Source organism: Octopus sinensis, linkage group LG1 (genome assembly GCF_006345805.1).
Source record: "Octopus sinensis linkage group LG1, ASM634580v1, whole genome shotgun sequence".
Taxonomy (NCBI): Eukaryota; Metazoa; Mollusca; class Cephalopoda; order Octopoda; family Octopodidae; genus Octopus; species Octopus sinensis.
In genome coordinates, this window is record NC_042997.1 from 15007094 (window position 1) to 15022847 (window position 15754).

Sequence of the window (15754 nt, forward strand, 5' to 3'; positions counted from 1 at the left end):
GAAGCAAGCTTCTTACCGCACAACCACACCTATTTATTTATCTATTTTAACATTTGGGGAAATGCTGTTTTCACTTTATGAAACTGTAACAGACATTATTAATGGGAATTTTTTCTTTTGCATTTCCTGTTTTCTCAAAATAGCTATAGATTATTCTTTCTGACTCAATATCTTGCTTTTGTCAGTTAATAAAACTACTCAAATGTTTTCTGTCCCTTCTCAGAAATGATACTTATAAGATTCCTAATGTTTTGAAATGTCTTACAGTGAAAATGGATGTGTAACTGAGTGATTTATTAGTTTATCAAGTGTGTTCTATCATAACCTCCGGATGAACTAAGCTTTGTGAATACAGTTTGGTAGTTAGATACTGTGCAGAAGCCCATGACATAGGCTTTACTTTAAAGGTAGCACTGTTGTGGCACATGAAGTTTCAGGGAATCAACTTCAACAGTAGGGGTTGGTAGTTCCAATAATGGAACAACTGGAACCCTCATTTGTTGAAACTTGTGTGAATTAATAACAGAAATTCATTTTTTTTTTCCTCTAAGAATAATCTTGATAACAGAAGCCATTTGGCTGAAACTTAAACAGACTTAATAATTTTTGACAATATCTTCAGTATATGCTCAGTGCTGAGGTCAATGTAATCAACTAGCAAATTCATCCAAAATTTCAAGCCTTGTGCTTGTGGTCGAAGGAATTGCTGTGGTTGCTGTTATTATTATGACATAAGGTGGCAAGCTGGCAGAACTGCTAGTACACCATACGAAATGCTTTGCAACATTTTGTCCATCTTTACATTTTAAGTTCAAATTCCACCAAGGTCAACTTTGCTTTTCATCCTTTCAGAGTCAATGCAATTGACTTGTCCTCTCCCCGAAATTTCAGGCCTTGTGCCTATAGTAGAAAGGATTATTATTATCATATTGTGTTTGGCTTCAGTTATACTAACCAGAAGCTGAGATACTGAAAAAAACAAGTTGGTGCCATTAAATTGTATGTGAAGAATGGTTTGCTTGTGATTGGGCAGGAAAGAGAATTCTTTGGAGAATGTTAACATATTAATAGCAGTAGAGATACTCAAATCATTAGTATTAATATAGTGTGTTCTTGTCTAATGATCTTTCCTGAGATATTTTGGGTGCATTTCCTGTAAAGGTTACTGTTGTACAGAAAACTTTGTATAATCAAAACCTTCCTTAAGGTAAATGCAGTTTCTTCAAAGAATAAAATTGGTTTGAATGCAAAATATGAAAACTTATTGATGAGACAGAAATTCCTTTTAGTAGATGATGCTGATTTTTTTAATAGTCTTGTCTCTTAATATTTTTCCCCCTTTGAATTCTAATGCAGGAAAATAAAAGAGGCAGTTGCATTTAGAAAAGTTCTGTTTTAATGATATTAATTGTCTTATAATAATTGAGTTGAAATGAGCTATAACTAAAGGTTGGCACTATTAATTGAAAAGTTAGCTTCTTTAATCCATTAATCAAAAAGTTAACTTCGATAATTGTTAATCAGTTAATTCTCTAAAAATGTAACAGAATTTTATGATAAACTGTTAATATTAATTTTTATTATAGAAAAAAAAAACATAAAATCAGTTTTTGCTCCAAAACCACTTAAAGACTTCTTTAAAATGTACCAAAACAGTAAAATCCGTTAACTTCAATTGAATTGAAGTTAATGGAAGTTAACTCAAGTTAGTCCTATAATGATTTCCAAAGTTAACTTAAAAGTTAAATTGTTAATAAAATGTTAACTTCATTAATTAACAATTAACAGGTTAATGGTTTGGCTATAACATATACTATTATATCAGTCTTTGAAAAGCATGAAGATTTGCATGCTTTACTGATAAATTCTCGAGACAAGATATATTATTCACCTTTACATATGGTTTTTCATTATATCTAGCCATATCACCATGTAATGGTGAAAAAAATTGCTTTATCCTAATAACAAACAAGAATCTATGGAAGAACTTGTATGCAGTTCCACTTGTTGGTAATAGCAGTAAAAAAAATCTTCAAATCATACCTTAAATAAAGGAAAGCTACACTGGATAATATTTGTACATACCTAAAAGGACATAATGGCCTTAGTTCAACTGCATTTGACCATAGATATTCTTGATCAGGCAAGAACAAAATAGTGAAGTTGTCATATTATATTGTATGCATGTGTATGTGGCTCAGATAGGCTATAACTATTGGAAATTTTTAATGATGATCTATGAACTCAGTATGTCCTATATAATCTATATTTTAGCCATTTGAATCTAATGTAGACTAGTAATTATTGTTGTTTGACCCCAGGTCAACCCTGATTGAGCAAACTAATAATTGAATGTAAAAGAAAAACATATACTTTATGTAGAAATACATTCTTTTATACTTTTACTTGTTTCAGTCATTTGACTGTGGTCATGCTGGAGCACTGTCTTTTATCAAAGAAATCAACCCCATGACCTTTTTCTTTGTAAACCTAGTACTTATTCTATTGGTCTCTTTTGCCAAACCGCTAAGTTTCAAGGATGTAAGCACATCAGTTGTCAAGTGATCGTGAGGGTACACACACATACAATGGGCTTCTTTCAGTTTCTGTCTACCAAATCCACTTACAAAGCTTTGGTTAGCTTGAGGCTATAGTAGAAGACATTTACCCAAGGTGCCATGCAGTGAAATTAAACCCAGAACCATGTGGTTGGGAAGCAAGCTTCTTACCACACAGCCATATGTTTGTTTTTTCTTTCTTTCTTTCCAAGACAGTAGGGTCTGAGTCAAAAGAGACTTTGCTATTTTATCTAACAAATAGAACAACTGCATGTAGGCCATTATGTGCTTATTTTATTATAGAGCAGAAATACTACAGCAGCTTTGATGCAAACATGACTGCAAGGTTAGGACTTAGATTCACAAATATGGTTTTGGGTTTGATGCCACTGCTTAGCACCTTGTAGTGTTTTCAGTGAAAAATGGTAGATGAAATAGTAAAGGATAAAAAGTTTTGAATGGTACAACAATGCACTGTAATACAAACAATGGGCTATATACCTGTTGTAATTTAGTCATCCATAATCTGATATATTTCGGAATAATATGCCTTCTTCAGATATTCTTAGATGGAGTCGCTGCTATAATCGGTTTTCTAATGGCTTTAATCTTTGGTCCTTGCAGTGGTAACTCCTTGCTCACTTATTCAAATAGAATTCCACTGGAGTGACCATTTTAGTTTAAATGGTAGGCTTAATATACCACCCATTTTAACACTATCACCTGATCCCTGGGTGCCTTTAGTAGAGTCCAATTTATTGCAAGCATCCAAACCTGGTTTCTGGTCTGAGGAGAACTTCTTCCCTTCCTCCTCCTGGTTTACACATTAAAAATAAAAGAAAAAAGAAAAAAAACATCACAAATCATTAAAAAGCAATTATCTACTTTCAATCCAGCCAGTGTTGAATATGGTTGAATTTGTTTCTTTGAACTGTTATCTGGTTGCTTGACCTATTAGAAATAATAACTAAATCTCTCTCAAATCACACCATCTCTAAATAAAAAGAAGACATTGAATAATGTAGTCTTCGATAATTCTCTGAAGACAGGATTATACTGGCTAGAGTGCCTTTGATTATATTATTATTATCTAGTTGTGTATAATGTTAGAAATTTAATGCAAAACACCACAGTGAAAATTGTAGGGGTAGCATTGTACTTTGATGTTTAAAACAAAATGGCAGGCTAAAACATATTACTGCTTTATATATATTGGGTCCTTCCATAAATAATGCAGTTTTTTCAATTGCATGAACTAAAAGTCGAAAGGGAACAGGATAAACTACCTGCATCAACTTGCTATAAAAGCAGGTAGTAATTTTACCTTGTACTTATTCCTAGTGCAAGTTTTGAAGAGTGCAGTTCAATTTTTAAGTTATTCTTTCAAAGCTATAGTGGAAGTGACAAAGGAGTATATACAGCGTATGTTCTTTCATGAGTTCAATAAAGATAACCCTGCAATGGAAAGTGCAAGGAATATTAATGCAGTATAGGTGCAGGAGTGGCTGTGTGGTAAGTAGCTTGCTAACCAACCACATGCTTCCTGGTTCAGTCCCACTGCGTGGCATCTTGGGCAAGTGTCTTCTGCTATACCCTCGGGCCGACCAATGCCTTGTGAGTGGATTTGGTAGACGGAAACTGAAAGAAGCCTGTCGTATATATATATATATATATATATATATACATATATATATATATATATATATATGTGTGTATGTGTGTGTATATGTTTGTGTGTCTGTGTTTGTCCCTCTAGCATTGCTTGACAACTGATGCTGGTGTGTCTACGTCCCCGCCACTTAGCGGTTCGGCAAAAGAGACCGATAGAATAAGTACTGGGCTTACAAAGAATAAGTCCCGGGGTCGATTTGCTCGATTAAAGACGGTGCTCCAGCATGGCCGCAGTCAAATGACTGAAACAAGTAAACGAGTATATGGGGATTGGATAATAAACATAAGCCAGTGTCAATGGTGGCTCCAGAAATTCCAAGCCAGAAACTACAGCCTAGAAGACAAGCCTTGTCTTAGAAGATCTGTAGAGCTTGACAAGGAAATCCTGCAAACCCTGGTGGAACAAAATCCCATTGTAACTGTTGAGAAACTAGCAGACAAACTTGGATTTAGTCACTCGGCTTTTCATCAAAGCCTGCATGCCATCGGAAAAGTCAGGAAATTGGGTCAATGGGTTCCTCACAAAGTTTCCGAGTCTAATTCATGCAGAGAGTGAATGTGTGCTCTTCGTTGCTGTCACGAATGAACCGAATAGTGACTGGTGACAAGAAATGGGTTCTCTATAAAAATGTCAAGTGCCAAAGACAGTGGGTAGGGAAAGAAGACACACCAGCACCCAAGGCTAAAGAAGGTCTTCACCTATGTAAGGTGTTATCTGTTTGGTGGGATATGGAAGGTTTAATCCACTTTGGGCAGCTTAATTAAGTCAGTGCTAGAAGAAAAACTACCATCTTTGCTTTCAAAATGAAAGGTTCTTCCATCAGGATAATGCTCAGCCACATACAGTGAGAATGTCATTCCAAAGGCTGGAGCAGTTTGAATGGGAAACAATGCCCCATGCACCATATTCACCGAACATTGTCCCATCTGATTATCATTTATTCTGCACTCTTCAAAATTACTTGGACGGAAAAAATATGAATTCTGTAGAAGAGGTCAGAGCAGTACTGGACAAGTGAATTTTGGAAGAGGGACCTTGCAAGTCAACCAGATAGATGGAAGATCATTGGAGAAGAGTATATTTTAGATTTAAAAAGAACTTTATCTTAATTTTGAAAGATAAAAGAAGTATAAAACTACCACATTATTTATGGGATGATGTGTGTGTATATATATTATATATATATATATGCTATGTAAAAGGTACCCATGCTAGTGCCCCACACAAAGCCCCATAAAAAGTACTCTGTAAAGTGACTGGCTTTAGGAAGGACATCCAGACACGGAAACCATACCAAAACAGATGATTGGAGCTTGGTGCAGTAAACTGTTCAATCCATGTCAGCATGGTAGACAGATGTTAAATAATGCTGATAATTATATATATATATATATATATATATATATATATATGCTTTTTACTCTTTTACTTGTTTCAGTCATTTGACTGCGGCCATGCTGGAGCACTACCTTTAGTCGAGCAAATCGACCCCAGGACTTATTCTTTGGAAGCCTAGTACTTATTCTATCGGGCACTTTTGCCGAACCGCTAAGTTACGGGGATGTAAACACACCACCATCGGTTGTCAAGCGATGTTGGGGGGGGGGGGACAAACACAGACACACAAACATATACACGCATACATATATATGACGGGCTTCTTTCAGTTTCCGTCTACCAAATCCACTCACAAGGCTTTGGTCGGCCTGAGGCGATAGAAGAAGACACTTGCCCAAGGTGCCACGCAGTGGGAATGAACCCGGAACTATGTCGTTGGTAAGTAAGCTACTTACCACACACCCACTCTTGTGCTTAGCTACTTAACCATACAGCCACTCCTATATATAGATATATATATATAAACAGAATGAAGCACATTGTTAGAGATTACATATGTTAAGTTTGGTTGATTAGTGCTGAACCAGGACTAAACAACTTACTAGCTGAAACTAATCTGTGTTATGCATAGTCATTTAAAATGGATGTCGGAACATTTTCTGGTAGCTTATTTTGTTGGATGGCAAATTAGGCTGTTGTGAATGAAATAAGTTTCATATAAATTGCTTTCTTGGTCATGTGATTACTTTTCTAAGGGAAATACCAAAGAGAATCTCATTTGTGTGTTTTTATATTCAGCTTTGGGAGTGAACAATAGAGCAAAATAATTAAATTGGCATTTACTGAGTTGGGGAATAAGCAGTAATGTTTTTCAGAGGCTAGCATCATACACATATTATTTGTATGGCAGAAACTGGAAAGCAACAACATTTTATTTACCCTGTGAAGTTTTGCTACTAATTAACGATTTAAAGCAATCTATTTAATTGTTATAATTATTAACAATAAAGCTGAAATAGTCCAGTGAAGAACTATTTAATCTGAAAGTCTTAGGATACTCTTTTCGGTACTTGTCTTAAAGCAAAATCCTAAAGGATCCTCAACACTAGGCCACTTAGCAGTCATCTGTAACTTGTGATGCTAATTACACTTTATGTTGCAATATCATACTGCTTGATTAGTTTTCTCCTTATCATAATCACTGGCGAGCCAGAGGACTTGTGCCAAACTCCAATGTTCTGGTTTGGCATGGTTTTTGTGACTGGATGTCTTTCCTAATGCCAAAGCTAATGAAATACTTTTTATGTGTTAGGTTTGTTGATATAAAGCAATGATGATGTAGTCGAAGATTTGAAGACTAAAGTTGGGTAATCAAAAAGTGTGTGGAAGCTCATCTGATAAACTGTACCACCTGCTCTTAGTGGTAGACCTAATCTTTTAGCTGGTTATCATCACTACCTGGTTCGTGGATACCTTTAATGGAGTTTATTGTTGTAACCATTTCAGCTGAGTTTTTCCGACTTAAATTAACTCAAAGTTTGCAACAACACATGATTGATTGATTCTAGTTTCAGCTCATGAGTTGTGGCCATGCTAGGGCACTGCCATTTGGTGTTGCTACATGGTTTTACTTCACGAATGCTTTTTAGCAACTGCCATTTGGTGCATGAGAGAGTTCGATGCAGCTGCCCTCATCTGCACCTCCTGCCGTGAAGTTGGTTCATCTGGGATACCTGGGATTTCTTTGGTTATTTTTCTTGGTGGCTCTATAACACTCAGAGATGTTGGCCTTATTTCTCAAAGCCATACATAAAAAAAATATACAATATTAGTGGCTTAAGTATCTTACCTAGAAGATCTTTCAAATAGGTGATCTAAAGTTATTTTCATTACTTTTCTTTTCATTATCATATTAAAATATAAATTTCAATGGATTTTAATTGTTCTTTACAAAAAAAAGTATCAACTGCTGCAAATATTGATTCAGTAGTTAAAAAACTAATAGTTTTAATTTCAGTTTTATTTAGTATGACAAATTATAAATATTGATAGTGATGTTAGAGGAGAGACCATTGTTTATGATAAAGTCTGTTAATAAAAGTAAATGTGTCAATGAAATAACTGACAGGTGTTTTTTTTATTTTTATGATAGCTTTGTGAAAGTGATGAAAAATAATTCCTGGTAGAAAAGAATGGTATAAATATTTTAGCTTGTGGTAGAAGTAAATTTTAAGTGATTAAGGTGTGGCTATTGATCTTTATTTCTTTCTCTATTCAATTTTCAAGACTTAGTTGAGGGATTTTTATTTCCTAATTGCTGAATAAAGGCATATCAAACTTAATATTTTAATGAAGCATGATTACCATGTAATCTGATATTTTGCCACAGGCCTTTTTCTTAAAAAGTTAACTCCATCTTAACTATCTGAAATAATGTCATTTAAACCAGCCATATCTGGCTCAGCTATTTGACCTGTTTTATGTTCAAACTGGCCAGACCTGGCCTTTTATACCTACCCATTCTAAAAATATAGCATCACAAAATGTAATACATGATTAATTCAAAACAATGTGAATAAATATTTCATTTGACATAGTAATCTGAGTGCTAAAGGGTTAAGCCAAATTTTCCTACACTTCCTTTGTTTTGGGATTAAATTTCATCAATTAAGAATTGATTATATATAATAATAATGAAATTATTGTGTATAGTGCTCAGGTGCACTACAACTCATCAAAGGTGCATGTACAGTACATAGAATTATGTACAAAAGTCAGGAAAGTGAACAGTGTATGAGTCATGATGTGCATGTGTACGGAAGGGGGATATCAGGTGTAGTGTTGGCGAATTTCAGGAAGCATGGAGGTTTTAAAGAATGCAATGTCTTATTTCTTTACTGCCCACAAGGGGCTACACAAAGAGGGGGCAAACAAGGATTAAGTCGATTATATCGACCCCAGTGCGTAACTGGTACTTATTTAATCGACCCCAAAAGGATGAAAGGCAAATTTGACCTCAGCGGAATTTGAACTCAGAATGTAGCAGCAGACGAAATACCACTGAGCATTTCGCCTGGTGTGCAAACGTTTTTGCCAGCTCGCAGCATTGCATCCTTTTAAAGGATGAAATGTTTTGGCAACTAACAACTGATGCAGGTAGTTTGTTCCATGCTTCAGCAACTCTGAGTGTGAAAAAATGTTTCCAAATGTCATGGGGTCTATGCTGTTTACTGACTTTGTAGGCATGCCCATGTGTGTTAGACACATGGTACTCAAGGTGATTGTTGGTACGATGGTTAATAATTTTGTGAGTGTTTACCAAGTCAGTTGCCAGACATTGGAGCTTCAATGTATTTATACCCAGGGAAGCAAGGCGTTCAGAGTATGGTAGATGCCTGATGGAGTTTATTCACTTGGTTGCACGTGTCTGAACAGTTTCTGGGAGGTCAGTGTCCTGAGCAAGGTAACAGTTTCAGACTGGTGATGCAAATTCCAAGTGTGGCCGTGCCATAGCCATATACAGCCCTAAATAGATAGCTGGAGAGCAGCTGACAAAAGACTTGCTGAGTGATGCCAAGACACCTCGGCCTTCTTGACAATTTTAGAGATGTGCTTTGTCCAGCGCAAATCGCTGCTGACAGTAATTCCCAGGTCACATTCACAGGAAGACTTCTTGATAGGAGTGTTGTGGACACTGGGCTCAAATGCAAGGAATCTTGCATTAAGATGAATGTTGTCTTTGTACAAGTTTTATCTCCTTAAAGAAAACAATTTCCATGCAGTTACTGAACTTGTTTGAAATGACATCCAAATTACTGTCTTAAAGAAAAGACTGTGATGAAATCTCCAAGAAACAGAATTTGTTGGGGTTTAGTAGTTATCTTTGTCATTTACATTATTAGTCTTTGGAACAAACATCTTACAAAAATTAGGACTGAAGGTTTTAATGCAAATCCAAGCACTTGTGTATCAGAACTAGAGGAATATGTGATTTTATAAATCGGGATCAGAAGCTATTTCCCCTCCTTAATCTGAAGCACAGATCATATTGGCAATTGATTATTGGGTTTATTCTGTTTTTGTTATTTTAAAATATTAAGTCCGAATGTCTTGTTCTACTACAACAGAAAATATTTTTCTCTCTAGAACTTAATTTAATTTTCTATCTTCTGAAGTGGAATAATAAATCGATATAATATTATTTTTGCTCACAAGGAAGCATATAATCCCACAGTATCCATCTACTAAAAGAGAGGAAAACTTACGTTTTCTGAATCAGCTTTCTCTCCTATGATTATGCTGACTATATCCCACTTTACCATTACTATATTTTCAAATCTGTAAACCTCTGGAAAGTCCTAACTTTTTTTATAGGTAATATATACTCAGTCATTCATTAGTGTTGCAAATAAATGTTTTTCTTGTTAAGAACCATTTCTGTATGTGTAATATTTAACCCTTTCGTTACTGAATTTTTTTTGAGATGCTCAGTGTTTCTTCCAATTATTTTAAATATAACAAAGAATTAAGTAAAATAACATCGTTATCATTAAGCTAGAGTTAGGGACATAAATTGTGACTAAGGTTTGGTGGAAGGTTTTAATTCTGAACTTTTGAAAACCAGACATATGTACTAAAGAGCCAGAGCCGGTTTCAGCCGGGTTGGTAACGAAAGGGTTAAGGTCTTTGATGGTCTACAAAATTTAATAAGTGCAAACTAAGATCATAAGTGCACTTGTTCATTTGTTGTTACTTAGCTCCAAGTTACTCGGATTGAATGAGATCGAACTTTTGGTTAAAGATATTCCTGTTGTTTTATAATAGTTTTCCCTCCTATCTATTAAAGAAAGCATATTCACACACACACACATATACATACAAGGGGAACTTTAACCTACCAAATTCAATCACACGGCTTCAGTCAGCTTGAGGCTATAGCAGAAAACACTTGCTCAATCTAAACTCCATTAATGTGTATCCTTGCCTTACAACAAGGGAGCATGATTTAAGGGAGATTTAGTTGCCTATATTTGGTAGGCAGCCAATAATAGTATCTTTTGTTAAGTCCTACTTGCCTAATTGTGTTTTAAATGAAGTATAATCAGTAAACAAATTAAAGTGAAATTAAAATAAGCTTATCTTTCCAGGAAACTAACATTAAAATTCATAGAAGTCACATGAGATCATAAATGTACTTAGTCATTTGTTATTTTGTTTGAGGTCAGCCCTGATCAAACAGACCTAGCTGTGGTTAGGTCTGTTTGGTCAAAGATATTTATTCTCAGTTGATTCATCTAAATTATTGAAATTCATCATTAGAAATGGTATCCTCTTATGAATGATAACAGGTTTCTGTTCTGGCATCATTTACATATGATATAACTGTACAAAGTGAATGCCAAGATAAAAATAAATGGAAATGATAAGTCCTTGTCTTTGTTACTAACAACTTGCTTAAACTAAACAAGTAATATAATAGTATTTTTATTAAGCATGAATCTGCAGTTATTGACTAATGAAATGAAAAATTGTATTAATGCCTTTTGCTACTGAATAAGTAATATTAATTAGACATATAATGATACAACACCCATTGACAGCAATGAAGAGAGTTTGAAAGGTTGGCACAGTAAGGGGCAGCTAGCCATAAAACCTTTTGCTCTAATTACATAGATACTATGCATGATGTCTCTAATACTGACTTAACTTACGATAGTATAATACACACTTGGAGTATTGTCAAATTTAACAAAACTAATTTTAACTTGTGCCAGCTGGGGAAGCCCTATGCAGTTGTCCAACTTGCTAGATATAGTAAAATATTCTGAAATATATCCTACTGTATTAAAGAAAGCACACACTGGACAGTGTTGTTTCTGATATTAAAAACCCAGAAAGGGTTACAGCTGGAGTGTTTTAGTTAAACATCCAAGCAAGCAAGCTTGGGGCTAAACAACAAAATCAATCATTTTGCTTTTATTCTCCTTGCTTGCATGGGTTGGACTGTTCAACACTAAGTTGATTTTTATTTAGAGTTATTGCCCTCTTAGTTGAAGTTGAGGGACCATGCCTTGCCCATACATCTCAGTTTTTGGCATAGTTTTTATGGCTGTATGCCATAGAAATTAAAACAATTAACTTTTTGGGTGCCCATTGCTGATAATGATAACTTTGTTTTTCAGTCCCCCCCCCCCACTAAGATGAATTGCAGGTTATGTGTTATTCGCCATCTTTGCAGTGTGTTTTGAATACACACTGCACATGTCTAGCAAGTAAGAGTTAGCCACACAGTATTGACTCTTGGATGGATGGTTGCAGGCATACTGTCAAACTCTGTATGTTCCACACTTTGTCTTGAATTCATATGCATCATCTCTCGATGTGTAGTCTGGTTTAATGTTAGATGCTCATAGGTTTATTACATGATAATGTATCTTGATGGCTGTCTTTACAAAACGAATGACAAAAGGAATAATCAACAACAATAAAAAAAAAAAAAGCTTAAAACCATAGCATTGCAAAATAAGAACTTTAGATATATCTAATTAATGTCTATCATCTGAACTTTTTGTAAATAATCATTGTAATTCAGTAATTTTCTTTGTCTAAATGTCTAAATAGCAAGAGATATGGACAAGCATGGTTACAGAGGAGCAGTAATATATTTAAGGTGGCAAGCTGGCAGAATCGTTAGCACGTCAGGCGAAATGTCGAGCAGTATTTCGTCTGCCGTTACGTTGTGAGTTCAAATTCCGCCAAGGTCGACTTTGCCTTTCATCCTTTCGGGGTCGATAAATTAAGTACCAGTTACGCACTGGGGTTGATGTAAATGGCTTAATACCTATGTCTGTCCTTGTTTGTCCCCTCTATGTTTAGCCCCTTGTGGGTAGTAAAGAAATAAGTAATATATTTAACTCATTAGCACTTAAACCAGCCATATCTGGCTGAAATATTGTTTTATGCACAAACTGGTTAAATCTGGCTTGTATCTACCCTACAATGCCATTCGAAAAATAAACAATCACATCATAAAAACGTCAAAGCTGTGAGATTGATGCATGTTTAATTCAATACATTTGACAAGGTAATCTGAATGTTAAAGGGCTAAATATAGATTTGACTCAAGAGGAATTATATTTGCTCATTTAGATCTTATGCAATCAGTACAGAACATTAGCACTGTTCACTGATAATGCTCTACAGTTTATACAAATTACGTAAAGCAGTATGATTTGCTGTTGATGTGTTTATATCTTTACTGACTCGTGTTCAAAATAAACTAGGTGTGTTCAACGGTCTGTTTCAGTTTTGAAATGAATACTATGCTATTGAGTTGCCTTCTAGTTACATATTATCTTTGTAATTAATGCAATTATTTTTATCTATTGCATTAGGACTCAAGTAATCTCTCATAAGGTGTGTCCCCAGAATAATTTTTGTTTGCTTAACCCTTTAGTGTTTAAACCGGCCATATCAGGCCAAAATTGTCTTCCTGTTTTATGCTCAAACCAGCCAGCTCTGACCTCTCACACCTACCCTACAAAGTCATTCTAAAAATAAACAGGGACATCATCAATATCCCAGAGTTACAAGATGCTGTACAATTAATTTAAAACACTGTGATTAAACAGGCTTTAGATTTGACAGAGTAATCTGAATGCTAAAGGGTTAAAGTTCCTTTCATTTATTTCCACTTATGGATTATGAAGTGTGATTGTCTAACTTTCGTGCGTTCCTCTAAGAAATTAGCATTGCAAATTTGACTGAGAATAAAATGTTAAGTTGGTAAATGTAACTAAGTATAAATATGAATGAGAATGTCTAGTTGTCACCAAATGTAACATAGAAGAGAATCCTGTGTTTTTGAAGGATGAATGAGAAAGATAATGATAGGCTCTCAAATAAGCAAATTTATTCGTAACTATCAGAAAGCTGTTAAAATCCAAGAAATGCTTGATTCTCAGTTTAAAATTGAATATGTTTGTTTTTTTTTTTTCATATGTACAAGATAGAAATACTAGAACTGCATGTTTGTTATTTGTTGTTGCCTCACATAGTGTGTAAGCTTGAGGAAATAGAATGCAAATTGTGTGAGAATCATTTTTTACAGCCTAACTGAGAGGACAGATACTCCAGTCATTATTAAGGCAAATTCTAGTGAGAGGTTCAAACTGAATCTTAGTTACATGAAAAATAAAATGTTCCAGAAAGTTCTTCATGCATTTTGTCAGTAAAATCAAGCAGGAGTAGGTTTTTGAAGCTACCCAACAATTTATCTGGGCAGCCACTAAATATTATTGGCTGAAATAATGGGGAAAAGTGTGTCTACCAGCCTACATAGGCAGTTTAGCATTTGCAACTATTACAGTACCAAATATGGTATTAAGTATTGTATTATTTTCTAAAAACAATGCCATAATCTATACCAGAATGTTGAGAATCAATTCCTAGAAGAGTAAAACAAAATACAGATTTGGTATTCAAAATTGGGTATTAGGGTCAGTTTGGCAGATTATTATTCAGCACTTGTCTACCAGACTTTAGTATTGGAATTTGAAGAATTGTATGTTCATAAAACCTTTTAATGACATCTCATAAAGAACAACTCTCTTGACATGGGTTCATTTGTCTGAAGACACATCTTGTGGAATTTATTTTATTTTCTGTCTTACAGGGATAGCATCTGTGAAAAATGTTTGGAAGATGTGTCAAATGAATCTGATTCCATTGATCCCACTATCAGTATGCTGATTTCCAAAAACGAGGTATGTCTTTATAATTTTTGTATCTGTTTTGATATTAGTTATCAGGACAGTGAAACTGATCAAGACAATTCTTGATTAAATACATTACATTATTTTGTTTTCCATGTCCCAAGTTTAAACCTAAACAGTTGACTTTGCTCTTCAGTAAAGGCCAGTCATATGCAGTGGTTGATACATTTGTATCCCCTCTGTACAAAAGTTGGTCTTTGGCTGAGTAAGAATCCAATGTTGAAAATTTATCCTTATCTTTCTGTGAAATATATATTTTTTTTTATACTTAAAAAATATTTAGATTTCTTTGTTTCTAAGATACTGACTGGGCTGCTGAACAATTAATGGACAGATGAAACTCTGTGTAAAACTTTTTATGTTGTTTTAGATAAAATCCAATTTGGAAAAAGTTTATACTAGAATTAACACTTGAAAGTATTATCAACATATGTGTTATGCTCCTCTCATAACATGTTGCTTGTATTAGGTTTAAATTACATTTAAGAAAGAAAAAAAACAGATTGACTTTGTACCTTGAAATGATTTTGAGAGAGATAAATTTGTTAAAGATTATGTAAATTAACAATTGAATGACTAGTGATAGGAAGGATGTCCAGTTAAACAAATTCCATAGCCTCAGCTTCCTGTAAAAGTTTAAATATTATTTTCATGAATATCAAAAATTCATAGAGCCAGTATTTACTGATAGATTCTTTAGCATTTACCAGATAAGAGACAAATAACTCCCTTGTTTAAATGCTAGTCTAACACAAGAAAGCTTCCCTGAAGTTCTGATACCTAATCTTAACAGCTAAAGGAAGGATATAGAAAAAATATTTTAGTCCAAATTTGAAACAAAATGACATGAATTTCAGCTCAAACCAAGAATTGGCAATCCAGTACCTTAGCTTTTATAATACACACTGGATTTTAGTACTTTTACTAAAACATGTTTTTCAGAATATTGAGTTAACATTACTACCATAATAACTCAATACCATAACCTTATTTTGCACCGTTTTATTAATAAAATAAATTATTTAGTATATTTGTGATGTTATAAATTATAGCATATGCAAATCAGCTTTTCTTTTTATTGTTTTTTTATAAATATATTCCCAAAGTTCTTCAATTTATTGATAAAGTATTTATCAGTTAGACATGGCTTCTTCTAAAGAGTTATGCCATTTTACTTGCAGCAACCATATACTCCTGATTATTACCTTCGGAAAGAACTTGACAAACACCCTGCTCAGTGTTTATATCCAGGGTGTTCATGGAAAGGCAAATTCAAGGATTATAAAGTAAGTTCATTATTAAATTTCAACTCCTTGCATATAATTCATTGTTTAATTCACAGGTTAATTCACTCACCTCTTCTCGTCTTGTGCTAATTTCAGGAATTATTATTATTGTTGTCTTCTCCTTTA

General features: G+C 34.3%; 1 protein-coding gene across 18 annotated transcripts in view; it reads left to right on the forward strand.

Moving 5' to 3' along the window:
• The window catches only part of LOC115209082 (TNF receptor-associated factor 2), a 65186-nt gene that overhangs the window by 27079 nt on the left and 22353 nt on the right, over window positions 1-15754 (forward strand). For all 18 annotated transcript variants that reach the window (XM_029777226.2, XM_036510571.1, XM_036510196.1 and 15 more), the window contains 2 exons: window positions 14243-14333; window positions 15524-15628. In XM_029777226.2, the coding sequence (XP_029633086.1) occupies window positions 14243-14333; window positions 15524-15628 (196 nt within the window). The remainder of the gene's footprint in view (window positions 1-14242; window positions 14334-15523; window positions 15629-15754) is intronic.